The 25,976-nt window shown below is 52.5% G+C and overlaps 1 protein-coding gene across 3 annotated transcripts in view; it reads right to left on the bottom strand.

The window, feature by feature from the left end:
- Positions 1 to 740: 740 nt before the first annotated feature.
- The window catches only part of Trim29 (tripartite motif containing 29), a 26,898-nt gene continuing 1,662 nt past the window's right edge, over positions 741 to 25,976 (bottom strand). Inside the window, exons 2-10 of one of the 3 annotated variants that reach the window (XM_076924809.1) lie at positions 19,012 to 19,107; positions 17,869 to 18,102; positions 15,340 to 15,538; positions 12,825 to 12,926; positions 10,554 to 10,646; positions 7,737 to 7,832; positions 6,219 to 6,320; positions 4,782 to 4,858; positions 741 to 1,740 (exon numbers count right to left, since the gene is read on the bottom strand). In XM_076924809.1, the coding sequence (XP_076780924.1) occupies positions 1,678 to 1,740; positions 4,782 to 4,858; positions 6,219 to 6,320; positions 7,737 to 7,832; positions 10,554 to 10,646; positions 12,825 to 12,926; positions 15,340 to 15,538; positions 17,869 to 18,102; positions 19,012 to 19,107 (1,062 nt within the window). In that variant the 3' untranslated portion in view covers positions 741 to 1,677. The remainder of the gene's footprint in view (positions 1,741 to 4,781; positions 4,859 to 6,218; positions 6,321 to 7,736; positions 7,833 to 10,553; positions 10,647 to 12,824; positions 12,927 to 15,339; positions 15,539 to 17,868; positions 18,103 to 19,011; positions 19,108 to 25,976) is intronic. The other 2 variants (XM_076924810.1, XM_076924811.1) reach the window with 2 other exon arrangements.

The raw sequence follows: 25,976 nt of genomic DNA, 5'->3' as shown, positions 1-25,976 counted from the left end.
TCCTCTCTACTCCAAGCCCAGAATGGTGTTGTCCCATGGAAGGCAGCCTCTGTTTTGGCCTCCACCACCCAGGGCCCTTACATGGAGAATGTCCCTGGGCCATGGTGGAGGTCTGGTACACCTCCACCATGGCCCAGGGACATTCTCCATGTAAGGGCTCAAGTCACAAGCTCAAAGCACCTGTGGAAGACCCTAGGGCAGCATTTCTCAACCTGGGAGTCATGACCCCTTGGGGGTCAAATGACCCTTTCATGGGGGTCACCTAAGGCCATTGGAAGACATAAATATTATGATTCATAACAGTAGCAAAATTGGCATTATGACGTAATGAAAATAATCTTGTGATTGGGGGTCACCACAACACGAGGGACTAAAGGGTCGCGGCATGAAAGGCTGAGAAACCACGGCTCTGGGACTCTCGAGAGCTCCCTAGGCCTCTGTCTTTTGTGTTCAGTGCTAACGAAAGGGGAGCCTCAGAAAGTTCCAGACTTCTTTCCTCAGAGACCCAGGTAGACCCCAAAGAGAATGTCAGTGGGTGTGGTGCACGCCTTCAATCTTGGGAGGCAGAGGCAGGTGGATCTCTGTGAGTTTGAGGCCAGCCTGGTCTACAAAGTGAGTTCCAGGACAGCCAGGACTCTGTGTACAGAGAAACCCCAGTCTCAAAAAAAAAAAAAAAAAAAGTAATGGGGGAGGGGGTAACATGGGCCCCCTGAGAGACAATCCACTCATGACTAGAGAAGTAAAGAGACAAATGGTTTATTCAGGGAGGGGGAAGCCCAAGCTAAAAGTACCCCCTCCCCACCCCTGCAAGCTGACCCATGAGGCCCCATCGGCCCAGAGTGGGAGACAAGCTTCCAACACCCAGTGCTGCTCCTGATTTGGCCCTCTCAAAGCCCAGTGACATGTGACATGAATGGAGGCTGGCTCTCCTGATATGGGTGGTACCTCTTAACTGACACCACTCTTACCAGCCCTCCTGCTGGCCACTACCATGGAGAGCACCAAATTCCCATATTAGTGAAAATCTACACGCAAACTTTCATGAGCGGATTGTGAAGCATCAGGGAAACTGCTCTTCCAAACGATGGCAGAGAAATGTCCAGGCTGCAATTCTCTTGCCTGATGGGATAGCCTATTCACTGGCTTTACAGCCTCAAGGAGGACATGGCAGGGCCTCTCCGCTGGACCAGGAAAAAGCCAAGATGCTGAGAGCATCCCCTAAGACATGGCCAAGGCCAGCCATACTGGGGGATGTGAGAGAACATACAGGACCAGTCTCCTCCTAACAGGCTCACGCTACCAATACAATGTGAGCCCAAGGGGTGGGAACAAAGAGGCTGCCTTAACTAGGCACCTAGTGGAGAGAAATGGTCACCAAGCCTAGACATGGCAGAGCCTGGGCAGATGGACAGACTGGCACTTGTGTGGGCCTGGTTGATGAGAAAGAAGCCCAGCTATCTCACGCCCCTGTGGTAGGTAACTTGGCCTCATACCTAGAAGTCACAGTGACTGTCTGTCACCAAGCAGAAAAGGAAGAGAGAAAGCTAGGGTTCCCTGGTGGGGCTGTCAGAGGCTGTGAGAGGGCGGAGTGGGGCTGGGCTCCTGCCCAGGCGAAAGCGTAGCAGCTTGGGAAGCAGGGGCAACAGGAGGACGGGGCAGTGGAGCTCCGTACTGAGCTCAGGGAGCCTCGTTGGACCCGATGCCGCTGCCTTTGTTGACATAGAATGGCCGGTAGTGAGACTGTGGGGAAAATAGGAATGGTTAGGGTAGCCGGGTGGTCAGAGGACCCCCTAGCCAGCCCACCCAGCCTAGACTCCGAAGCAGCCTGCAAGATCTACCTACCTTGCTACCAGGAGGTGGCTGGTGAGATCATAACTTCCCAGTCCAAATTCTAACTAGAGTCTGTCCCTGTCACTTAGCATATGAACTTGGACATTGTCCCTCCCCACCACCAATGTTCTCCCAGTGTCACCACGGCCACCGTGTGCTGTAACGTTTTGTGCTCTGCAAAACGACTACGCAGCGCCCTGCCAAGGGCTTGCCATCGACAGACTCAATTAGGTTTTACAACCGTCCAATTAAATAGGCGACTATGATCCTATGATCGCAGCCACTTTGTAAGTAAGCAAACCAGGGCACAGAGAGGCCGGGCAACTTGCCCAAGTCACCAGCTACTGAGCAGGATAAGAGACCCAGAGGTGTGGACTCCAAAGCCCACTACCCCCTGCTCCTGGTATTATTCTTCTGTCTCAAGCACGTCACCTGACGGCTTAGGCTCTCTCTGCTGATTCTCCCTGACAGAATGGTAACAGATGAGCACATCACTGTGCCAGCTCCCCACCTCCACTGTGCTCCCTCCCCACCATCCACAATCATGGAGCTCCAGCCTCCCTGGCCAGAGCCTTCCTGACCTCCTCTGTAGATCATGTCATATGACAATTTCAAGGAACTCAGCCTCTTCCTGCCTTCCTCCTAAACCCCACTGAGAACTCAGTCCCCCAGGTGGAAAAGAAGAACAAAATGGAGCTTTCCCTGGTCACTACAACCACTGCTGGCCTCCAGAGGGTCTCAAGAATCAGTCTTGTCCCTAAGTGGGTGAGGCACAGAGCTGCTCCAGGCCTCCCAGAAGCCCCTGGTCTGACACTCTTGAATAGTAGAAATCAGGTCTAGGCCAGGCCAGGGCAGGAGAATCTTCAGCCCACACTTGGGCTAAACCACTGATTCACAGAAGACAAAACTAAGGCCCAAAAAGGAAAACAGGGCACAGGCAAAGTCACAGGGCTGCTTTAGCAAAACAGAGCCTGCAGCCAGGTCTCTCTATCCCTTAGGTCCGTTCCAGGGCCCCAAAGCAATCCACAAGGTAAAGTGAGTGGGTAAGAACTTTTCTTTCAGGAAAGCTGTGTCGCTGGGCGGTGGTGGCGCACGCCTTTAGTCCCAGCACTTGGGAGGCAGAGGCAGGTGGATTTCTGAGTTCGAGGCCAGCCTGGTCTACAGAGTGAGTTACAGGACAGCCAGGGCTACACAAAGAAACCCTGTCTTTAAAAACGTGTGTGTGTGTGTGTGTGTGTGTGTGTGTGTGTGTGTATCACACAAAATAACATATAATTTGTGTATATGTGGCCGTGCCCATAGAGGTGAGGAGAGAGTTTCCAATCCCTTGGTCACAGGTATTTATGAGCCACTCCAGTGTTGGGTTCTTAAATCATGTCCCTGGAATCACTGAGACATCTTCCCAGACTAAATACTTTTTAAAAACCTGTGTGGGGCCGGGCGGTGGTGGCGCACGCCTTTAATCCCAGCACTTGGGAGGCAGAGACAGGCGGATTTCTGAGTTCGAGGCCAGCCTGGTCTACAGAGTGAGTTCCAGGACAGCCAGGGCTACACAGAGAAACCCTGTCTCGAAAAACAAAAACAAAAACAAAAACAAAAACAAAAAAAAGTTGTGTCAATAGCATGTGGATTGCAGGCCAGTGAACAATGTTACTGTCTGAGAGGCAGGGGCAGGGGGTGAGTGGGGTGTGAGATCACCCAAGCTGTGGAATTCATGTTAGAAAAGGGAAAACTGAGGCGTGGAAGATCAACTCATACAAGTTCACATAGGAAGCTGGTGTTGGCTGGGGCCTAGGCCCCAGGCTGCCTGACTCTCAGGCCTCACACTACCTACACTGGCCTCCATCCTCCCAACACTAGGTGCCACAGTAGGACAGCACAGCCTTGTCCTGCTGGAGCCTCGGAGGCTGGAGAGCCTTCTCTGTGGGGACTTAGGTCTGGGAATCAGGAAGGTGCACAGTAAGGAGAGGAATGGCTCTCCCATTATCTGTTTCCCACAGTCCTGCTGCTCCAGCGCCCTTGGGCCCAGCTCTGCATTACACGCAATCACCTAGCAACTCTCACCCACAAATTAAAGACTTTTTCCAATTAAACCAGCCCCAGCTGCTCTTTGTAGAACAGAGCAAATCCCATGCTCTGACCTCGAAATGCAAAAGCAGCAGAAATGAGGGCTCTGACCCGCCCCCCCCCAATCTCAACAAAACCCTGGTGCTACCTGCATGGTACATCGAATGGCCCTCTCAGGACCTAGCAAGCTTTGGGGAGATGAAGCCTCCAGGGTGACAGTCTGTAATCACTGCCATTCCTAGACAAAGATAAGACTCATCTGGTCTACAGGGAATTAGCGTTGGGGGGTGGGGAGGGACTTCATCTCAGCAACACGTTATAAGAATGAGTCTTGAAAAGGTTATGTGCTTCTGAGGTGCCAGCAGGCGGTCTGGATCCCTTGGCCACACTCCCCTCCAGTGCTGTTTTCTCACAGCCCCAGCCTAGGGAGTGAATCCTGACTATACCTCTCTAGTTTTCCAGCCCCCCATACACACACCATCACCCTTAATGGCCTATATGCTGTCAGAGATGGAAAGTAGCCTTGGGAGTAAAACCCATCTCTAGCATGTCAGCTCAGCGGACTGAGTATTTCACAATCATATACCTCTTGGTGACCAAGCCACCAAAGATACCCACTGATCACTTGCAAATACAAACATGGGATGCCCGTGTTACAGGTTCCAAGCTGAGATCAAAGGCAGTGTGCATTCACTCAGGTCCCCTGCCTATAAGTCCGTTTCTTTGTCTTGGCTACATCCGTGTATATGGGTCATTTCTGCCTCCCAAGCTCCCAGCATGGCCTAGAAAAGTCACTTTCTTTGCACAGAACCTGAAAGCCTGCACAGTTGCCAGGCCCCTGCCCCTGCCTGTGCTTGGCAACTCTCCTGGCCCACCTTACTCACCAGTAGAGTCTGCTTGCCAGATTTCCAAGTCTGAGGCTGGGCCTTGGGAACCTGGCTCCGGAGGAGGGAGGGATAGCCTGGGAAGACCAAAATGTTCCAGTTAGGAGGAGCCCTGACTGGCAATCAGGGAGCCCCACAGATGGAGCGGCTTAGATGCCTACCCCAAAGTGACCCCCAAGCATCATCTAGCCCAAGACCAAGTTCAGACACCTGCAGAGGTGTGCAGCAGCTGAGGTGATGCGGTTGCCAACTCAATATCCTGGGAGGCGAAGGAAGGAGGCAGCAAGGCAGACAGAAGGAGGAAGAGCCAGCCAGATGGATGGGGCCAGACAGCAGGAGAATGCTGTCTCCCAGTCTATGTCTTTGCTATGCTGCCAGAATCACCATCCACTGTCCTAGAGGGGTTACCACCCATAGCTGTCCCTTAGTCAGAGTCCAGGACAGCCATTCAGTCAGCAGCTCCTGCCAACGCTGCCCAGAAGAAGGGACTCCTGGCTCTGCTGTGCTGGATGATGTCTATATGAAGTCTCTCATTTATCGAGGCCCACTTGTGCCAAGCATCATGTGAGTGTCTGCCCCCTGCTTGGTTCTTTCTTTTAGCTCAGCAGTTTGCCTGAGTCGGGTGCCAGCAAGGAGCTATCGGGACTGGAAACCAAGGCGTGCCAAACTCCAAATCCATCATCCTGTTCCTTGTGCCTGTCTCTGGTTGCCTCACATCTTACCAGTAACTGGCAGAAGGGCAGCCATTTGTCAGTGTGACTGTCATTCAAGGTGAGGACAGCAAGTCCAAAGTCCCAGCAGGTGGCTCTCAGTACTTGGTGAGGAGGTGCTAGCCTGGTGAGGCTGCCTACCTTTCTGCCTTCCTTCTCAGCCCAGAGACCTCCATAAAGGGCTTGACTGAGCAGCACAGTGGAAAGCCTGCTCAGCAGCAGGGAGCATCGCCCATGACTTGAAGAACAAGATGCTACCAAGGTTAACAGGGTCAGCATTTGGCAGCCATTATCCAGCAAGGCTGTGGCTGCATGGGATGGGCCCTACCACCTGCAGAACTTCCCACTGCACTGAGCGAGAACCCCTGGGGCTGTCCCTGCACCTAGGGTGGAAGCAGCCAGAGAAAGAGAAGGTTCTATGGGTCCTGGGTGAGGATGAAAACTGGAAATTGAGACCTCACCTTTCTCTTTCCAGAAAGAAAAACCCATACCAGCCGTAAGAGCTAAGGGTGGGGACAGGGGTGGCCCAGGAGACCAGCCTCAGTAGCAGACAGAAGTCCAAAGAGAGGGAGCCAGGGTTGGGGGGGGGCAGGGAACATGCATCTCTCTCTCTTTCTCTGAGGAATAGGGACCAGGACCCCCCTAGAAGTGGCAGAGCTCTCCCACGGCACAGCCCACCTGCCTCACTATGGCAGAGGAAGGGAAGGGATCGGAAGCAGGCAGGTACCGGGATTGTTTTTAAACAGCCCACTGCGGTCCAGTGGTTTGGAAAATTCTGCAGTGGCCTGTCCCAAGGTTGTGAACTGATAGGGGGCTTTCCCAGTGCCTGCTGGGAGAGAGAGATGTGTTAGCGGCACGAGTTTAGTCTTCCAGGAGGCTGAGGCTCTAACACCTCACTGGGGCACTATGCTCCCCCTGTTCTACAGCCTCCCACAGACCTGGGAACTGGCACTGGCCCTGCCTGCCTGTGGTCCTGGCAGAGGGTGTGGGGAAGAGGTTCTCAGAACTTCGGGCTATCCTGGCACACAGGGCAACCTGGCTAGGCCATTCCTAGTCAGCTTGAAGGAGGGCCTGGGCAGGAGGCTGTACACAGTCTGATGGGAAATGTCTGAGCCAGGGCTAAGAGCCGTTGCCCCTGGCACCATGTGACCTTCAGGCTAGGCTTGAGCAAGGAGCAGGTAAGTACCTGCTGGGGGCTAGCATGCCAAGGAGTCCCACAGTGTCCCAAACCTGGCCCAGATACTGGACTTTTTCCAGGGTCTCTTGTGCCCTAGCTTGAAGGAGGAGTTGCCTTGCACAGTGGGCATGTCCTCAGAGTTCTGAACAGTGGACGAGTACTCCCAGACCCTGGAGGTATAGTTGCCTGGCAGGACAGAGAAAGCATGTCAAACCCAGGCAGGCTGGCATGGAGAAGGACCAGGACATGAGTAATCGAACCTTTGACTCTTGGTCCCTTGGCTACCTCCAAGGTCAGGATGCCACTAGGTGATAAAGCCACTTCAAAGACCACTGTCTGCTATAGGGAGGGGAGGTCCGGGAAGGAGTGGTGTCCCAGAGAACTCCTTTCCCTCTCCATCCCAAGGGACAAGCCTCTGATCCTTCCAGAATAAGTGTTTGGATACAGTGAGAAGTGAAATGTTTCCTCATCAGAGCTGTATCTAAAGCCTAGAGGGAGAGACAGGAGGGCGCCCTGATCTATTATACACTGGACTCCGCTTCAAGCCTAATATCCTCAAAATGACCCTAACCGCAGGTGGGGGCAGGAGATATAGCCCATTCAACCTGTTCAAGACCCCCAGGGATACAGTAGGTAGGTGAGGGTCAAGTATAGAAAAAGATAATTAGACCTAAGAGGCCTGATCTCACCTCGCCAAAGGGGCTGCTACATGACCTGGGGTCTAGTCAGCTGCTGGGAGTTACTGGGTCAACAGAGTTAAATCAGCTCCACAGGAGAGAGGCTGGGAAAAGTAGCCCAGAAGTGTCTGGGCCAGGGGGTAGGGATGCAGAGAGTGGGTACTCTCCTGCCTCCCAGCCCATCTTTAGGACCTAGTATGTGTGTGTCACACCTAAGAAACAGTGCCATAGTTCGGCCTCCTCCCTTGCCTCGGGATGCACCCAAGGCCCAGTTTCTGTCTAAGTTGGTACCCTCACCTCCAGAGTGTGAGGGAGGAATGAGCCAGAGCGGGAACAGAGACTCAAGCAGGGTGGCCTGTAAGCAAAGCAAGGGGCAGGAAGTTGAGCTCACCTTTCAGGGAGAAGGAGGAGTTGCCTTGCACAGTGGGCATGTCCTCAGAGTTCTGAATAGTGGACGAGTACTCCCAGACCCTGGAGGTATAGTTGCCTGGCAGGACAGAGAAAGCATGTCAAACCCAGGCAGGCTGGCATGGAGAAGGACCAGGACATGGGTAATCGAACCTTTGACTCTTGGTCCCTTGGCTACCTCCAAGGTCAGGATGCCACTACAGGATGCCACTACACCTACATCACCTGTCCTCAGTCTTCCCTGCTATGGAAGGTATATGAAGGATAGATATATTCCTGCAGGCCACCATCCTGAGAATAAGACGGTGATTTGTATTCTTTAGCGGGATCAGGGGATGCAGAGTGGCCTGTGCTACAGTGCACATGGAGAGGTCAAGAGGATACCTTGTGAATGTTCTCTCCATCCACCTTTACATGGCGTCCCAAGAATCGAACGCAGGTCACCATGCTTACACAGCAAGTGCCTTTATGCACTAAGCCATCTTGTTAGCTCCTGTCCTCAGAATAAGAGGCAAGCCCTTAACACAGCCCCAAGTGCTCCCCATTCTCACCCACTTCCTGGCATCCCAGCCAAGCTGTGACGTCACTTCCTCTAACACTAGTTTCATTCTTGCCGGAGTGAGCCTTTGCCTGGGACAGGCCTTTGCTCCCCATCCTCAGCAAATTCACATAGTAGGTCTCCCTGTCACCTCCCCTGAGTTCCCTGTTGGCCTCTTCCTGCTCCCTATGGTCACTCTGACCTGCCTGGGCCCTGGGCTGTGGTTGGCTGCTTAATTGTTCATCTCCTGTGGTGCTGGGGATATGTTTGCTTGGCCCTGCATCAAACCGATGCCTACCAGAGTCTTATTTCTAAAACACACTCACTGCATGTTTGATGGACCCGTGTGCTAATTAATGAACAAATAAATACAAACACATCCTATCACTTGGGGACAGAGGCAGTTGACAGAATGCCTGACATCCTCTTTGTGGGGGTGAACAGGCTAACGGAGCACCATGTGCAAGGAGGTTTCTGTGGTGTTGAGGAAGAGGCCATAGGGAGAAAAGAGCAGGGCACCAAGATGACATTGGAGTCCCCACTAATGGGGCACGCTCCTCAAGTTCTTTCTTCTTCAGCAGCGGAGAGCCTAAGTCAGGCCCTCTTTTCAGCAGTAGCCACTAGCCCGTGTGTTCTTCTTGTCCCTGAAGGGTGAGTTGAGCAAAATGGGGCAAGTAGCCCCTCTGAAGTTGGACTTGGGAACCTACAAGGACACGCCTCCACAGACCCACGTACCAGCCACGAAGTGGTTAAAGTGAACTGTCTTGCTGGGCGTGGCCACAGCTGTAAACCTTTTGTAGGTGGGATAGGGGAGAGGTAGTGGGTGAGCCGGTGTGCAAGCACATAGTAAACCACGAGGTGTAAGGACCTTGGGAGTCTTGAGTCACTTTTCCACATCTTTTTTTTGGGGGGGTGGGGGGTGGGGGGACAGGGTCTTTTGTGAACCTGGAGCTTGCATATTTGGCTAGGCTGACTGGTCAGGATGACCTCCGGATTCCCCGTTTCCATTCCCCTAGCAATGAGATTACAGACACGCAGAGCCATGCCCAGCTTTTGCATGTAAGTGGTGGGAGTCAAACTCAGGTCCTTGTGCTTGTGTGGCAAATACTTTACCAACTGAGCCACTGTCTCAACCTCTATATGACAACCAGTAAAGAGGCCGGACGCCACCCTCTCCACCAGATGGCAGTGCAGTGACCTCCCAGTTTCCAGGGGTCTGTTCTTAACTAAGGGGTCTTCCTAGAGCTGTCTCTGGGTTGGGGATGCCTGGCCGAACTGGCCCAGTGCTCTCTGTACACGGCAGGAAGTGTCCAGAAGCTCCAGCAGGAAATCAGGCCCCCCAAAACAGAGGCTTCATGAGCACACGACCCTGACCTGGAGCAGTGTCCTCCTTAGCACACGGAGCAGGAGCTCCTGCATTTGACAGCTCCCCTGGGAAAGGCACCCCCCTCCCCCACACCCAGTTCTGTATAAGGAGCAGTTGTGAAGCCGCCTCTGGGATTTCCAGACACACCCGTGTCAGGTCATGCCTTCCTTTCCACTTGCATCTCAGATAAATCATTTCGCCACTGCATGTCAAGTGCAAAAGTCAGCTCAGGTCTGTGGCCCTTCAGTCCTGGTACTCGCTAGGAGAGACTGCCACACCTAACCTCAGGGTAGACACTTCACCCTGTTTCCCCCATCTCATCCTTCAGTCCTTCAGGGATAAGAAGAACAAGCGGCCTGGGGATTTTTAAAGATGCTGAATCTCAGTAGCTCCTCCCCAGCCTAACCAATGACATCATGCAGTTTTGTTCTCTCTCTCTCTCTCTCTCTCTCTCTCTCTCTCTCTCTCTCTCCCTCTCCCTCTCCCTCTCCCTCTCCCTCTCCCTCTCCCTCTCCCTTTCCTTCCCTCTCCTTCTCTTTCCCTCTCCTTCTCTCTCCCTCTCCTCTGTCTCCCTCCCAACCTGCCTCTTTCTCTCTCTCCTTCCCTCCTCTCTCTCTGTCTCTCTCTCCCCCTCTCCCTTTCCTTCTCTCTCCCTTTCCTCTGTCTCCCTCCCAATTTCCCTTTTTCTCTCTCCTTCCCTCCTCTCTCTTTCTCTCTCTCTCTCACTCTCTCTCTGTCTCAGCTCAGGAGACCCAACCTGTTCCCACTTCCTACATTTGTCTTGTACTGGGTAGTCAAGATGTTCAATCCATGGCTCAGCCCCGGCACCACCATCCCAGCTTCCCACCTGCACACCTACGCTGCCTCTGCCTACCGTAAGCTGAGTCCCCGCCTACCTTTTGTGCCATACAGATTGTTGAAATTCTTCTGGTTGGTCTCCTTGGAGAGGCGGCCTGGCGAGGATGGCTGGTAGGATGTCCGGCCCCCACCTGTAGGGCCGAGACATCATTGCAGAAACGTGATCCTGACTCAGCTGAGCCTGTGGACCTCGTCTTCCCGAGGGGATCTTAGTATCATCCTAAACATCTCCCCGAGAGCCCACTGGACTCTTCTATTAGGAACAGTCCCTGGGTCTAGCCTGATGTAGTTACAAAACTCATCACCCAGATGAGAACCCTTTGGAAAGCAGAAGGAACACAATGTGCCCAGAGCACAAGAATTCTGGGTGTGCTAAGATGCTCAGTCACTCTACTTAGGAGCTTTGAGAGTACAGAAGCTGACAAGCCAACATTCCTGAGTCAGGGCCCGTGTGAACTGCCCTGCAGAGGCTGGGATCTGGGGCAGGAGGAGGAAGAAGAGACTTGACAACAGTGGGTGATGGGAGAGAGCGGATGCTGTGTGATCTCACCCAACGACCTAGCCTCCTACAAAGGCTAATGGACCAGCTTGGATCTTGTGTCAACACAGCCTGCGGCTTCTCCCTGCTCTCCACATTGTGCTCCCACGCAGCTCAGGGTCAGGGCCCTCCTGTTGTCTCTACCCCTCTCACCTAGACACCATACACTCACCCACTGCTGACTCCCCCAGCCCTGCACTGCTTGCCCATCCTTTTCCATCACAGCCCTGCCCTCTGCACTGGGTTGAGAACCCCTCCTTCCTGAGCCTGGGAACTAATTTCTCCAAGGGAGGGAGTCATAGTCACTCCAAGCTTCCAGGCTCAGCCTGGTAGCCTTTGGTGGCCCTTTTTCTCTGATCCTCTTGACGTCTTAGCAGCTCCTCCCATGCCTCTCCTCTACCCTGAGCCTGAGAGTTGCAGGTGTCCTGCCCATCCTGTCCCCACAGGGCAGGGACACTAGAGGAACCTGTTTCTTTCACCTATGGATGTCACAACCGACTCACAGGGCCAGAGTCAGAGTCAGAAAAGTTCCCAACCCTAGTGGAGTCTCACTGCCTCGCTTCACACAGAAGGACACAGGCCAGAGGGGACAGTGACCAGCCTCAGGCTGATTCAAGCCTGGCACTCTCAGGGAGCAGTTATAGGAGATACTCCCTACACTTGGTGGACAGCAGTAGGGCCACTCTGTCACTGGGTCTCCCTTATGCAGGGAGAATCAAGCAGAAGCCAGTGGCGTTTGGACCGCCCATCAGTGGGGCTCAGACAGCTTCATCAGGCTGGTCCTTAACCAAGCAGGGCTGAAAGCAGAGTGACCCGGCTATGCGAGGCAGATAGGGGCTTTTAAGGAGAGACGCTGGGGATCTGGCCAGTGCCATTTGTCCTTTCATGGAACTGGCTAAGAGCGAGCAGCCCTCAGGACAGAGAGGGGACAGGACTGATGTCAGAGCCTGGTTAGCCCCAGGAATGTCAGAGGGGAAATCCTGGCACCTCTCTGCTGCTTAGAATCTTCCAGAAAGTCTGGGTGTTGTTATAGAAGGTGGGGTGCAGAACTTCCTGTCTGATGAGCTCACTTCTATCCCTAGCCCTGTGGATTTATCTGTCTGTCAGTAACTGCTCAGAGCCTCTGGCTCCTCTCTCCAGCCAAGATCTGCCTGCCCAGATCTTCCCCCTCTCTCTCCACCCTCCATTCTCCAAGCACCCCCACTTCACTCTAGGCTCCCTGGTTCCCACATGCACCTGCATACCCCTACACACCCCCTCTACCCTGGGCCTGTGGCCTGGGACAGCTGCCCTTATAGTAACAAGCACTGTTGTGCTTTGTTGCTGGCCTCTAAGAATATTCTTGACTATCCTGAGTCAAGGACAGGTATACCCTGGTCTAGAGCCCACCAGGCTATTCCCCCCTGGAGGGCAGGCTAAGGAGGCAGGTGACTCAAGGGGAAAATGCAGAGGAGCAGACTGGCCCTGGAAGTAGTAGCCCTGCCCAGTGCTCACTGCTTGCAACTTGGGCAGACGTTCCACACAGCTCTGGCCTGCCAGAGGAGAGTCTGGAAGACACTCTGAAGGACAGAGGCTATGGGCTGCTTTAGGGGACCGATGCCTCTAATGAGCAGAATGCTAGATAACCTGTCACCAATCCAGGACATGTGTCATGACCAAGTGAATGCAAGCACTGATGCAGGAACCAGACACACTGAGTTATGTTCACGCTGCAGGAAGAACCCTCTGAGAGGGGCTTTGGACCGCTACCGTTGGTAGCACACTCCCTCACCCTTGGGTGTGAGGTACATGGAGTATCTCTTCATGGTGTCTGGTGTACTCCACTCGTTCCCATAGCTGCTTGTGTAGCTGTTCATGTAACGATGGTCCCCACCTGGAAAAGAGGGCAGGTCAGCAGCGGAAGAGATGGGGACGGGAAGCTGGCCCCCAGGGAGCGGCAAACCCTCACAGAGAACATGACAACACTCTGTCCACACCCACTCTGCTCCTTCAGTGAGCTACTTTCCAGTCACACGTCTCCTGTCGAAGGCTATTGTGTGCATGGTCGATACCTGTTTCTTATTTGATCTCTGTATCAATACATGGGCAGATGTGAACACCTCCATGTGACGGAAAAGGAAACCGAGGCTTGCGGGTGAGGGTGGTGGTTTGCTCCTGGCGATAGGACAGTCAAGGGATCTGATCCCTGACTCCAGTTCAGTCCCGGCCACTGCTGGTGGCATCAGGAGGTAGACTGAGGTTCTCACTTGGCCTCTGTGGTCCAGGGATCCGGTCAGCTATGTAGGGTAATCTGCACACAGCTGCAGACTCTCAAACACCAACTACCCTGTCTCTAGGTGTCCAGCTCTACCCTTACCCTGCTACCCTCCACACCTCTCCTGTCCCCCTACTACTTCCTGACTGCTGTTTCCTCCAGCCCTCCCACGTTCTCTCAGGTAAGGAGTAAATGGCTCAGGCCTATCCTTCATCGTCATCTCCATCACCTCTCCAGCATCTAGCAGGATCCTGGTACCCAGTAGGCTAAAGGTATTTGTCCAGCTGTGGTCCCACTAAACCAAGGATCTCTGAAGTTGGCCTGGTACCTCTGAGCCCTGGGCCTGAGATGGTGAAAAGCTTCTCTGATCTGACAGGCAAGCCATCATTAGGAAGCAACAGATGGTCACTCCAAAGTCTGACTCACACGCTACCCATCCTCTATCTCCTGTAACAGATACCATCCAGCCAACAGTCAATGGTGACAATAACATGACGTTGGCAAAGGAGGCTTCCCCCTGGGCCTGTGGCACAGGTGCAGGGCAGCTGAGTCAGCACACCCAGCCTTGCTCCTGGCTACCATCTCACTACACACCTTACATAGGACGCAGGGCCACACCTGCACAGAGACTGAGGCAGGAATCTTCGTGACCTAAAATGGGACGATGAGCCACTAGGAGGCTGGGTGGTTCCTACAAGATTCACAGGCCACCCTACCCTAGCTAGGACTGTGCTCTCGCATCTGCCCAAGCAATACCCAGGGAGTCTCCTGCAAGGTTTGTACCACAAAGACTATAATAGGGTCCTTCCTTAAACCACTGCTGATGCTGTCAACAGTGGTGGGGGCCCTGTTGAAAATGAGAAACCATAGCATCCAGATCAATGGTGGGAAGCCCAGTGGTATGTCCTCCCCATCCACTGGGGGCCCTTTGAAAGGCTGCTTCTCCAAATAACAATCTGGACATCTGCAAGATGCAACGCCCTGCCAGGGGAAGGAGAAAGGCCAAGGAAGGAAAGAACTCAGCATGATGGCCACGTTCCAGGGGAGCCCTCAATCACACCGGCTGTCACCTTCCCCATTAGGATCATGGCTGTTGTCATTAGGAAAAGGCTGTCAGGATCTGAGTGCCATTCTAAGCCAAATGATTGTCTTGCTAAAATGGCTTATCTGTCCTTAGGTGTGATTGAATGCACCCCTCATATTTAACGAGGACACTGTGTGGTATGATGCATGTGTGGTCCCCTGCACACTCCCAGCCCTTCTCCTCTGGGAAGACTGTTGTGCTGCACCCGGAGACCAGACAGTATCATCCCCATTGGTGCTCATGGCTACGAGGCCCAATCAAGTTGCTTTTGAAGATCTTGCATTGGACCCGAGCCATTGGGGCTTGGCCTTGGAGAAAGTACCCAGGCTTCAGGCCCTAAAGGGATTGGGATTGGATGGAATAGGGCTTAACAGGGCAGTTCCTCAGGTTAGGAGGCTTTCTGTGAGATAATTCAGGTGATCTCTACAGAGGAAAGCGTGACGCAGAGAAGGGCTGATTTCAGCAAGGGTGAGTCAGAGAGACACGCCAAGTCCCATCGCCTCCAACCCACCACCAGGCCAATTTTAGCCTGTGGGCTTAACACTACTCATCACAGCCATGGTGACAGGCTTCGCTCCAAGCCCAGATGTAATTCTATGTTCCATATGAAGCCTGTACCCCATCCATTCAAAGCCAGCCCATTCAAGCAGTAGGCAGCTGCTAGATTCGAGCTAACAGTCAGATGGAGCCTTGAATGAAACCAGGCCTTGACTTTATGAATGGCCCACAAAGGAGGCACCTGTACAGCAGTTCCCAGAGGCTCTCTGCTCTAGAGACCCCTTGTAATAGCTGCCAGTTCAATGGGGGTGCTAGAATCCCTAACATGTCCAATAGATGAGTGAACGGGGACCATGAGGAGTCAGCTAGCCAGGTTCTTGTCTAATCCGGCAGCAGGAATTGACTGAGAAACACACCCAACCTCAGACCTGCAGACAAGGGAGGACCTACCATTTTCCATATGGTTCCTCTCGATGAAGTTGCGGCTCAAATCGGCCTTGCACATCTTCTCAACATGGCGCATGCATACGTTGAGCAAGTCATCCTTGCAGTTGCCAAGAGACTGTCCCAGCCCCTCCCCCTCCAGCAGGACATGGTAAGTGGGCAGAGGAGGAGGGAGAGAGTAGTTGCTCATCAATGCACCAAATTCCTACCAAAAAAAAAAAAAAGAAAGAAAGAAAGAAAAGCAGTCATTGACTTTGGCGGTCTCTGTTGAGTTATGGGGAGCTCGATCTGCAAGGGAACTCTCGGTTTAGTTGGAGGCTGTGCTGAGAGCCAGAACGGTTGAGTTCTAGGATCCGCTCAACAGCTAGCCTTACTTTATCCTCATTGGACAGATGAGTCAGCTAAAATCAGCCTTGGCTGAGTTAGCATTTGTCTGAGAGACTCCATGGCTCCCACCACTCATGTGTACGTAACGTACATACTCGGGATATTGTAAAAGTAACACAGACTGTATAGAATTTAGGTAAAAGGATAAAGAGGTATGTGAAAATACCAGAACCGTGTGTGTATTTCCATCTTGACAGTCCTGTCTCAGTCCTTCTCACACATCCCTTCTGCCTCTCCAGAGTATCTCTCCTCCTCCAATCCTAAGCAGCCTGCAAGACCCTTTCCAAACTGCACCTTCTCTTCTAGGTTGTCCTTAGATTGCTCCAGCCCGCCAGCCATTCTCTGAATTTCCATAGGCACTTATCTCCTGAGCCACACGCTTTATCACTTAATTACACACTTTTCCATATTGTTCTCTAATTGTACACGCCTTATCTTCCCAGTTGGATTGCAGCTGCTTGGGGGCAGGAACCATGTCTTATACTTCTCTATTCACCATGCCACCTGATAGAGTCCTGCCTGCCCAGGAGTATCAAAACATTCTAGCAGACAGAAAGACGGATGCCTGAATACACAATCAGACTAGATCAAAGATAACAAATACGAAATGTTCTCATGCCACTCCTCCCTTCCCCAAAGCTGGCATTACTAATTAATCACAGAACTTTTTCTTATCAAGCCTAGAGCGCCGCTGGTACATAGCAATTGAACTTGGTACAAGGTGACACTTGTGTGCCATCCTTAGAGTAGTAGAGAGAGTAGACTGGGTAGAAAATTAAATAGATGAAAGGATTGGTAGTGAATGAATGGATAAATGGTGTGTGGGTAGTAGGTAGATGAGTGGGTTTGTTGGTGGTGAGTGGAGGGGGAGATGGGTAATGAATGGATGGGTAATAGGTGAGTGGATTGGTAGGCACTGGAGTAATAAATGGATGTGTGGATGGATGTGTGGATGTGTGGATGGATGGATGGATGGATGTGTGGATGTGGATGGATGGATGGATGGATGGATGGATGGATGGATGGATGTGTGGATGGATGGATGGATGGATGGATGGATGGATGGATGGATTGTGGATGGATGGATTTTGGATGTGTGGATGGATGTGTGGATGGATGTGTGGATGTGTGGATGTGTGGATGTGTGGATGGATGGATGTGTGGATGGATGTGTGGATGGATGTGTGGATGGATGTGTGGATGGATGGATGGATGGATGTGTGGATGGATGGATGGATGGATGTGTGGATGGATGGATGGATGGATGTGTGGATGGATGTGTGGATGGATGTGTGGATGGATGGATGGATGTGTGGATGGATGTGTGGATGGATGTGTGGATGGATGTGTGGATGTGTGGATGGATGTGTGGATATGTGGATGGATGGGTGGATGGAAGGATGGATGGATGGATGGATGGATGGATGGATGGATGGATGTGTGGATGGATGGATGTGTGGATAGATGGATGGATGGATGGATGTGTGGATGGATGGATGGATGGATGGATGGATGGATGTGTGGATGGATGGATGGATGGATGGATGGATGGATGTGTGGATAGATGGATGGATGTGTGGATGGATGTGTGGATGGATGTGTGGATGGATGTGTGGATGGGTGGATGGAAGGATGGATGGATGGATGGATGGATGGATGGATGGATGTGTGGATGGATGGATGGATGTGATGGATGGATGGATGGATGGACGGATGTGTGGATGGATGTGTGGATGGATGGATGGATGGATGGATGGATGGATGGATAGATGTGTGGATGGATGGATGGATAGATGTGTGGATGGATGGATGGATAGATGTGTGGATGGATGGATGGATGGATGGATAGATGTGTGGATGGATGGATGGATAGATGTGTGGATGGATGGATGGATGGATGGAGGCTAGGTGGATGGATGGTGAGTGGATGGGTAGAAATGGAAAGATGAATGAATGGGTTGACCATGGGTAGATGGATAGTTAGTGAATAGATAAGGAATGAGTGGATGTATGGATAAATGGATGGATGGTAGGTCAATGGGCAGTGAGTAAATGGGTAATCGTACATAAGTGGATAAGGAGTGAGGGCCTGAGAAACTGGGTGAGATGAGCCACGGGGCCGAGGATGTGAACAGTGGAGTCGGCTACCTGCAGAAACAGCACTGAGTCACTGATGCTGTGCAGCTGCTCTCGGGTCTGCTTGTCCTCATGCAGCACCTTGGCCCTCTCATCCAGAGCATCCACGATCACCTTCACTTGGTCCACAGCATCCTGCTCCCGCTGCTCCAGTGCAGCCCTTATTTCCTCCTTCTGCTTCTCCAGGTCCCTCACCAGGTCCCTGAAGTTCTGCTCCAGGATAGCCTTCTCGTTGGTGGTAAAGCTCTAAGTCCAGAATCAGAGGAAGGTTGAGGAAAGGTTGCATTAAGGAATAGACTCAGAGAACCCCAGGGCCCTGACTTGACGAGCCTGCTTGTCTACAAATCTCATTTGAAGGCCTCATTGAGGGATGCCACTTACGGATAACCATGACAGTGCATATGTTATTGCTTTAAGTGGATTGCTTTGTTACTGTTGCTTGAGACAGGATTACAAGTAAACTAGGCTAGCCTCAGACTTCTTGTGTAGTCAAGGTTGGCCTTGAGCTTCTGATCCTCCTACCTCTACCCACTGAGTGCTGGGATGACAGGTGTGTGTCACCTGCACATCTGTCTGCAGGTGTTCCTTATGGCCCACTCTTTTTTATTTACTGTGGCTCTTTCCTGTGGGTGGGTCAGCATAAGCCACTATTCCATGCTCAAGTGACTCTCTGCATGCTCCCACAGTCTCCCACAAGTCAAAGTATGCTTGCTAAAACCCCAACTAGAGCAAAAGTAAACCAGTCGGCTGCTCCTGAGGCCAGGCTCCACAGTCAGTGGAGCCTTAGACAGGTTTGCAATTATCCAAGCCACAGCAGACATACTGCTTACCATGCTGGCCCAAGTAGAAAAAAAAAATATGTGTTTAGGAGCTGGGTAGTCTGGTGGGCAGAGCGGCCATTAGAGGACATTGAAGATACATGGAGGAACAGCTCTAGGGTCTTTGTCTGTTGGCTCAGGTGATAGGTAAAAGCCCACCTAAATGGCCTAGGCCAAGAAGGAAAGTGGGTAGGAATGCCAAAGGGGGAAGGAGGAGCCTAAACTCAGAAGTATGGGTGTCACTGTGGGCCAAAGCCTGCAGCAGCAGTGGAGGTCTGCCTTCTCCTGAGCAACACAGGCAAGTGAGGGCAGAACTGGAGAGCCTCGGGCGGCTCACCTTGATCCGGTCTTTCTCCTTTTGCCACTTCTCGGCTTCATCTTCAACCTCAATGATCTTCAGCTGCAGCTGTTCCTTTTGCAGTGACAGCTCGGTCTGTAGGGAAAAACATAGAGGTCGAAGTTGTCAGGACCAGAGAGGGGCGGGGGAGACAGAACCAGAGACCCAGAGACCCAGAGACCCAGGCTGGTGATTCGCCATCAAGAAAACTCAGGCACATTCCACATCCATCCGTATAGCCCTTCACTCGGCAATATATCCAGTACAGTACTTCTGTGTTAATACATCACTAGGGCTGAACAGTTTGGCCGTGTTCTTATAGGGGCTAAGCCCCCTAGATGCTTCCCACCTAACCTGAAAGATGGAAGCCTCCGGCTCCTTTCACTGGGCCTGGGCCATTGGTGAAAAAAAAGGATCTGGACTCAGCCCAGTTCAGGTAGAGCCCTGCCCAGGGAGTGTCTTGTAGCAGAAACCCCATGCAGCGTTTCTGTGGCATGACGCAGGCCTGGTGTTGCAAGCAGGAGTTGGGGTTGCCGCCGCCGGCATAGACTCCGTCTAGGCAGGCACAGCTGTAAACCTGTTTACAAGAAAGGGAGCATATGTGCAGTGTAGGCAAGACGGGAACACGCCCCCAGGCTCCCTGAAGAAAAAAACTACAGAGTGAGGCCAGGCAGGGTGGGGAGAGGACCTGAGACCCCTGTTCAGAGGCTCACAGACTGTCAGACCCCGTGGTGGTCTCGGAAGAAGCTCTATCAGGAGGACACTGAGACATCAGGATTACATGTGGAGAAAAGTCCTTCTCTGAAAAGTAGCTGTAACCGAGGCAGATTGGAGGCATGAAGCTAATGCCAAGACTATTCTATGAGTCGAGGGCACCTCTGTTTCCCTCCTGGGCCTCACTTGGGTTCCCGAAGCCCTATCCAGCTTGGAAGATAAAGGGGTGATCCTTCAAGGAGGTCTTGCATGACTCAAAGCTCCCCACAACCACTGGGGTTTGAAAACAGACTCTCACCTCTGTCTCTAGCCATCTCCCTGAGGAACCTACTAGAACACTTTGGCTAAGGTGAGGAAATCACAAACCATGAGGAAGATGAGCTCTCCTGGCAAGGTGTCACGAGCAGCTGGGCCTGCAGCATCAACAGCCTCTTGTGAGCAGACTAAGGGGTGCCTATGGGGTGCCTGAGGCTGAGGCTGAGGCTGGGGCTGAGGCTGAGGCTGAGGCTGGGGCTGGGGCTGGGGCTGAGGCTGAGGCTGAGGCTGAGGCTGAGGCTGAGGCTGAGGCTGAGGCTGAGGCTGAGGCTGAGGCTGAAACGCCCTGGATGCTAGCTGCAATCCCCAGAGCACGGCTTCTGATGGTAAATAGGTTCCCACTGGCTTTTTAGAAATGGTGTCCGGAGGTGTGAAAAACAGGGACTCAGTGGTCACAGAGATCCCACCCCCAGACAGAAAGTCCTGCTTCCATGCTCTGCTAAGATGTTCCCAGCAAGCACCTGTTCCACCGCCAACGTCTGAAAACCCCCCACAGCATGGAAAATACCATCACCAGAGAGGAAGACAGGCTTGCAGGAAGAGATGAGGATGGGGACTTGGCTGGGTCTCTGGACCAAAGCTTGGGAGAAGACGCAGTAGCGGGAGGGGAGAAGAGAACAAAGAGAGTAAGCCCCCGCCCTCCAGCTCCAGAGGGTGAAGAGTCAAGGTGCCCAGGAAACACTCGGCAGAGCCAGTGGTCTGAAGACCCTAATGTGGTCCAGGCCTGAGTAGCAGCTCTGTACCCTGAGGGATAGATGAAGTGTGATAAGGAGTGTGTCCCAGCAACTCTCACATTCCTAAAGAAGTCCTGAAGGTGACCAGAATCCAAGTACAGCAGGAGGCCTCCCATCTTCTGCAGCTGAGCCTTTTGAATTGGCTCTCTCAAGGCTCATGAATAAGAATCCAAGATGGAGACCCTTAACCAACACCCGCGGGCAGGCTGTGGGGTCTAAGTTCCTTCACTCGCCTATGCTCCAGCCCCATCTGTGCAGTGGAGGAAACCTGAGCATCCATTCCCACTAGAGAGGGTGTAGGAGAGATGAGAATCACCAAGTGAAGCTCTCAGAAAGCACCTGGCACTGACTGAATCATGTCCCCGTGGCCACTTCTCTCTGGCACCTCCCAGGTGGGGCAAGGCAGTAGACATGGCGAGTAGGGTAGGTGCAGATGTTCTCAGGTGACTAGTGCTCAATTAGATGGTGAGGTTGGTACGTGGGGCCTGATGGAGTCCAGATGTGGTATAGACACGGTCAAGATACTGAAGGCAGACCGAGGAGTGGACAGTGGCTGGGACCTCAGATGGTCCCTGCCCTCCCCCTTTCCCTCCCTGCCTTTCATAAAGTAGACTCTTTCATAAAGATGGGATATCTTTAAAATGTAAGATATCCACTTGCAAGTGGAGGACCCTGGTGGAAGCAGGGTGGAGGTAGAAAAGACTAAGGACCAGCAAAGCCCTGCTGGTGGGAGAAGATGAATGCCAGAGTTAAGAGCTGGAGGTGAGCAGTGGTGTCGAGAGACACCTATCAAGAGCTGGATGGCCAGCCCACAGCTGGGTTAAGGCTCTTCCTAGGAAAATGGATTGGTTAGCCAAGAAGAAAGAAGGAGGTCCTGAGTCTAAGGGATCCAGCTCAAGGGATCCAGTCAAGGGATGCAGTTTAGACCATGAAGCACTTAAGCTAAGGACAAAGAGACATCAGCTCCCGGGAGTCTACTTTATGAAAGGCAGGGAGGGAAAGGGGGAGGGCAGGGGCCATCTGAGGTCTGGAGAGGAGAGTGGAGGTGTTGCCCAGCCACCTATGTTGGCAGGAGGAGATGGCCAGCCTGGGCACGTGCAAGGGCAAGATCAGAAGTGGAGACAAGCTGTCTGCATCAGTGGGCGGCAGAATGGGTCAGGGCAGAGGAGAGACTGGCCCTTCTCTTCTCTAAGGCTCTAAAGATGTCCGACACGGGCGAGGAGAGGCCCCGGTACCCACACCACAGTCAACAAGACAAGACCTTGCAGGATACAGCGTATTCCTGGGGCTGGGAGTAGTGTCACAGTAATGGTCCCTTCTCCCGTCTAGGACATCCCTTCCTGCCCCATGGAGGACAAGTGTTAGGGTCAGGTCCCTAGGGATGTGCCTCAGATCTTCTTAGTGCTTGTCAGGGGTTTTTCTGCTTAGAAAGTAACAACAGGATGCCCAAAGATACCATGACTGTAGGAGGAAGAAAGGCACTGGTCTATTGAGCATCTCCTATAAGCCAAAGACCCTGTGGAGATCAGTGGCGTTAACCACACATTGCAGAAGCAGCAACCAAGACCTAGAGGGGCTGTGTAGCTGGTCCAAGTGTGCATGCTGAGAAAGAGATGTTCAGCCAAGTTGCAATCACGGGGCCCACTTCTTATTCTGTGGCCTTCAGAAGCATCTCTCAGGTAAGGAGTCTAGACATTCCTGGGACATACACACACATACACGCACACGCACACGCACACATACACACGTGCTCCCCTTACCACTCCCCCGATGACTGCCAGGACCTCAGCTCCCTAGTGCTCCACCCCTCCCCATTCCTCCCTCCTGGCTTCCTCCCACTCCTCGATTCTTTCCTCACACCCTGCCCAGGCCTGTTTCTAAATGCTTCCTTTGTTCCCTTCTCCCACACTGTCTGGGGCCTCTCTCCTCTGTGATGGCTAAGATGGCCCCTGTGTGGGTCACCCAGCATTAAAATTCTTGTGGCCTTGAGTGAGTAAGAAGCCCCCTGAGAGTAGAGGGAAGGCACTTCCTGAGGTGCTTCAGCCTAGATTGGCCATCAAGTGTAGACAAAGTCAAGCACTAGACAGGTGAACAGGCAGGGCCCCGGAAAAGAAGAACCTGGCCGGGCCCGGCCGTTCTGTCAGCGTGAATTAACTGCATGGGCCCTGGGCTGTGACATTTACCAAATGAGCCAGTTAATTGCCAAATTTGTATTCTCAGACACACAGTAATTACCTGGATAAGAATCTGAAGTGCTGACTAGATTTCATATTTCTATGCACACATGTCAAATGGCCCTATATCCATCCGTCGGCTTCACTGAGGGTCCCCTCTCACTCCCTCTACTTCATCCTGACCCAGGTTGAGGGTTCAAGGTTTCATCCTGGCATCTGTAGACCATTGAGGAACCCTACGGCTGTCACTACCCATCCCTCAGCCTCACTTCCCTCTTGGTGAATTGGGATACCTTCCTCTGCCCAGCTATACATTAGCATCCGTGTGAACCACAATGCCCAGGAGCAAAGACTGGGACTCTGTGTTCTAATAGATCATCGAGTAACCCCAGCCTACAGCCTATTGTTTGGAAGCCCTTGGATTTCAATGATCACAAGAAGACCCTTCTAATCGGGAAAAGAGATTTGAAGTGGTAGAGAGAAATCCTCCTATCCCACCCCACCTCACCCCTGCTCTTCATCCCCGGCCTTTGGGTGAGTCTCTGTATCACTGAGCCTGCCCTCCCTGTCTCAGGACTGCTTCATTTGTAACCATGCAAATACTGAGCCCAACCCTGGCCCACAGGAGCTCCATAGAGACTGGATCACCAACCACCTGCCTGGTTCTCACTTTCCAATCCTTTAATTGACCCCCTCCCCCATCCAACTGATCATGCCCCTGTCTCACTCCTAAACCCTGAAAATGCCCAGCGAGATTCTAGGGACCCCAGCTTTTAGTCTGAATCTCAGTCCCTACCATCTGCTCAAGGAGCTTTCCTCCCCAAACGAACACAGCAAGAAACCCAAGGACCGGTGGCTGCATTAGCCTGGTACCCTAGTGGCTCCGCCTTGCTCAGAGAATTGGGCAAGAAGATGAGAGCTCAAGGCACAGGGCAAAGTAAGAGAAGTGAGCCAAATGAGGGTGTCTAGAGTGTGGACAAGTCACTTAGCATGAGCCTCTTTAGGGTAGCACTCCAGAGTATGCTTTCCTATGCCAACGATGTCAACCCAGAGACCAGGTCAAATGCGCCTTAAGACAGGGCCACCTAGAGCAGGCAGCTGGAGCTGGAGGGACTTGGGATGGTTAGGAAGGACAATGGATAAAGGAGATATTGATATCCCTCTTCATCTTATCTGCTAACATAGCCTGAGAAAACTCAGAGGTATAAGCTGGACCAATGAGTATCTATGGGACCACTTGGGACATTGAGCGTAGAGAGGCAAACACTGAGACCGGCTAGAGGAAAGGGCCACCATCATGTGGCACAACACATAATCTTTTCCCAGCACAGCCTGTGCTCCGAGTCTGTACATAGGATGGAGGTCCGGGAGATGAGTGCCCGTGGCCATGGGTGTCATCTTCAGCCTTGTGCAACTAACCTAGACATTGCCTAATGATGTCACCAGCAGGCCTGCAGAGCTGGTTCTGCCTGCTTGCTTGCACAAAAGGCATGCAGGAGCTAGTGTTTGAGTTTGGTTCAGGATGCCTTCAGATGATGCCAGAATTGACATTCTGCTTTACCCCAATCCACCAAACCTTCCCCCCTACTCTGAGTCAAAGTGCACCCCCAGGTACAATATTTCATAATAGCCTGCTCTAGACAGACTGCTTCGATGCTGTCTTCTGGATGCTCAATCCTACTCCTCTCTGTCTATCCTTGTGTTGCAAGAGCACTCACTGACTGGTGAGTTGTTACCCCAGGTCACTCCAAGTTCCCACCATAGCAGCCACTCCAGTATCCCATTCCCTCCCAAGATGATTTCAAATATTGCGAGAAGATCTAGGCGCATTTTTCTCCAGCCAGAATACATAGCCAGGTTCCATTCTTTCCTCGGGTGTATTCCCCGCCCCTCCCCATCTTCGGGGTGAACCGGGAGACCATGAAACTGTGAATGCTCCATTACACCTGGTATTCTCCCTCTGTAATTCTGTGTTTATGCTTCTTCATACCTGGGAGGGTGTCCCACCTTGTTTGTCTGTCTGAGACTCTGCTTCTTTACCAAGCCCTCAGAGTCAAGGACAGAGCCGTACCGCAGCCCCTGGCTGAGAATAGCAAACTCGGAACTCTCGTGTCTCCAGGCCAGGCTGCCCACACTTTCCTGCACTCTGGAACCAGCCCTTCTGCAGACTCTCACAGTAAAGCCAAAGTTTGCCCAGAAAAGAGGCCAGTGTATACACCAGGCTCTCAGTGGAAGTAGGACCTGAAACCTTCCTAAAGCTGAGACCCTTCAATACGGTTCCTCATGTAGTGGTGACCCCAACCATAAAATTATTCTCCTTGCTGCTTCATGACCGTAATTTTGCTACTGCTACAAATCATAACATAAATAATTTTTTTAAGACAGCAATTAGCCAAAGGGATCTGACCCACAGGTTGAGAACCGATGGTCTAGCCCATGCCTCAGTTTCACATGGGGAGGGGGGATTTAGTCACTATCTTACATCTAGTGACTGGTAATTTCCTAACACCAGGCCTGAGACCAGCTCACAGTGAGTGCTCTTGCTTCTGTTCTGAATTCCCAAGAACAGTCACTAAGAGAGGCCTTCATGCTCCCTCTCTCTGTCTCCCATCCTGAAGCTAAAGGCCAGGCTGGAGCCAGGGGACACTGGTGTCAGAGGACACTGGGGCCAGGGACAGGAGAAGCTGAAGACACCTTTAAGAGCTAAACGAAGCTTCTAGAGAGGATGTCTGAATCTGTTCCCATCTGTGCCTCAGAACCTGCTGCTCAAGGGCAGGGGCAAGAGGCACAGATCACAGAGCTAGGTAAGGAGAGGTCCCTTGGGGTACAAAAGCTGACAAGAAAGTAAAGCCCCTGCACTGGCCACCAGGAAGGTTTGCCCCTGGGGAGGCCACATGCTGCTGGGTGAGTTCAGGAAGGGACAAGCTGGGCCTTAACCCAGAATACCTTCCCCAGGTGCACCATATCCACAAGTCTCCACTTGCCTCTGCTCCTCCCCGTGGAAGTACCGCCTAATCGCACACAGGGA

Source organism: Arvicanthis niloticus, chromosome 26 (assembly GCF_011762505.2).
Source record: "Arvicanthis niloticus isolate mArvNil1 chromosome 26, mArvNil1.pat.X, whole genome shotgun sequence".
In the NCBI taxonomy this organism is placed as follows: Eukaryota; Metazoa; Chordata; class Mammalia; order Rodentia; family Muridae; genus Arvicanthis; species Arvicanthis niloticus.
This window is presented reverse-complemented; position numbering and strand designations above follow the sequence as displayed.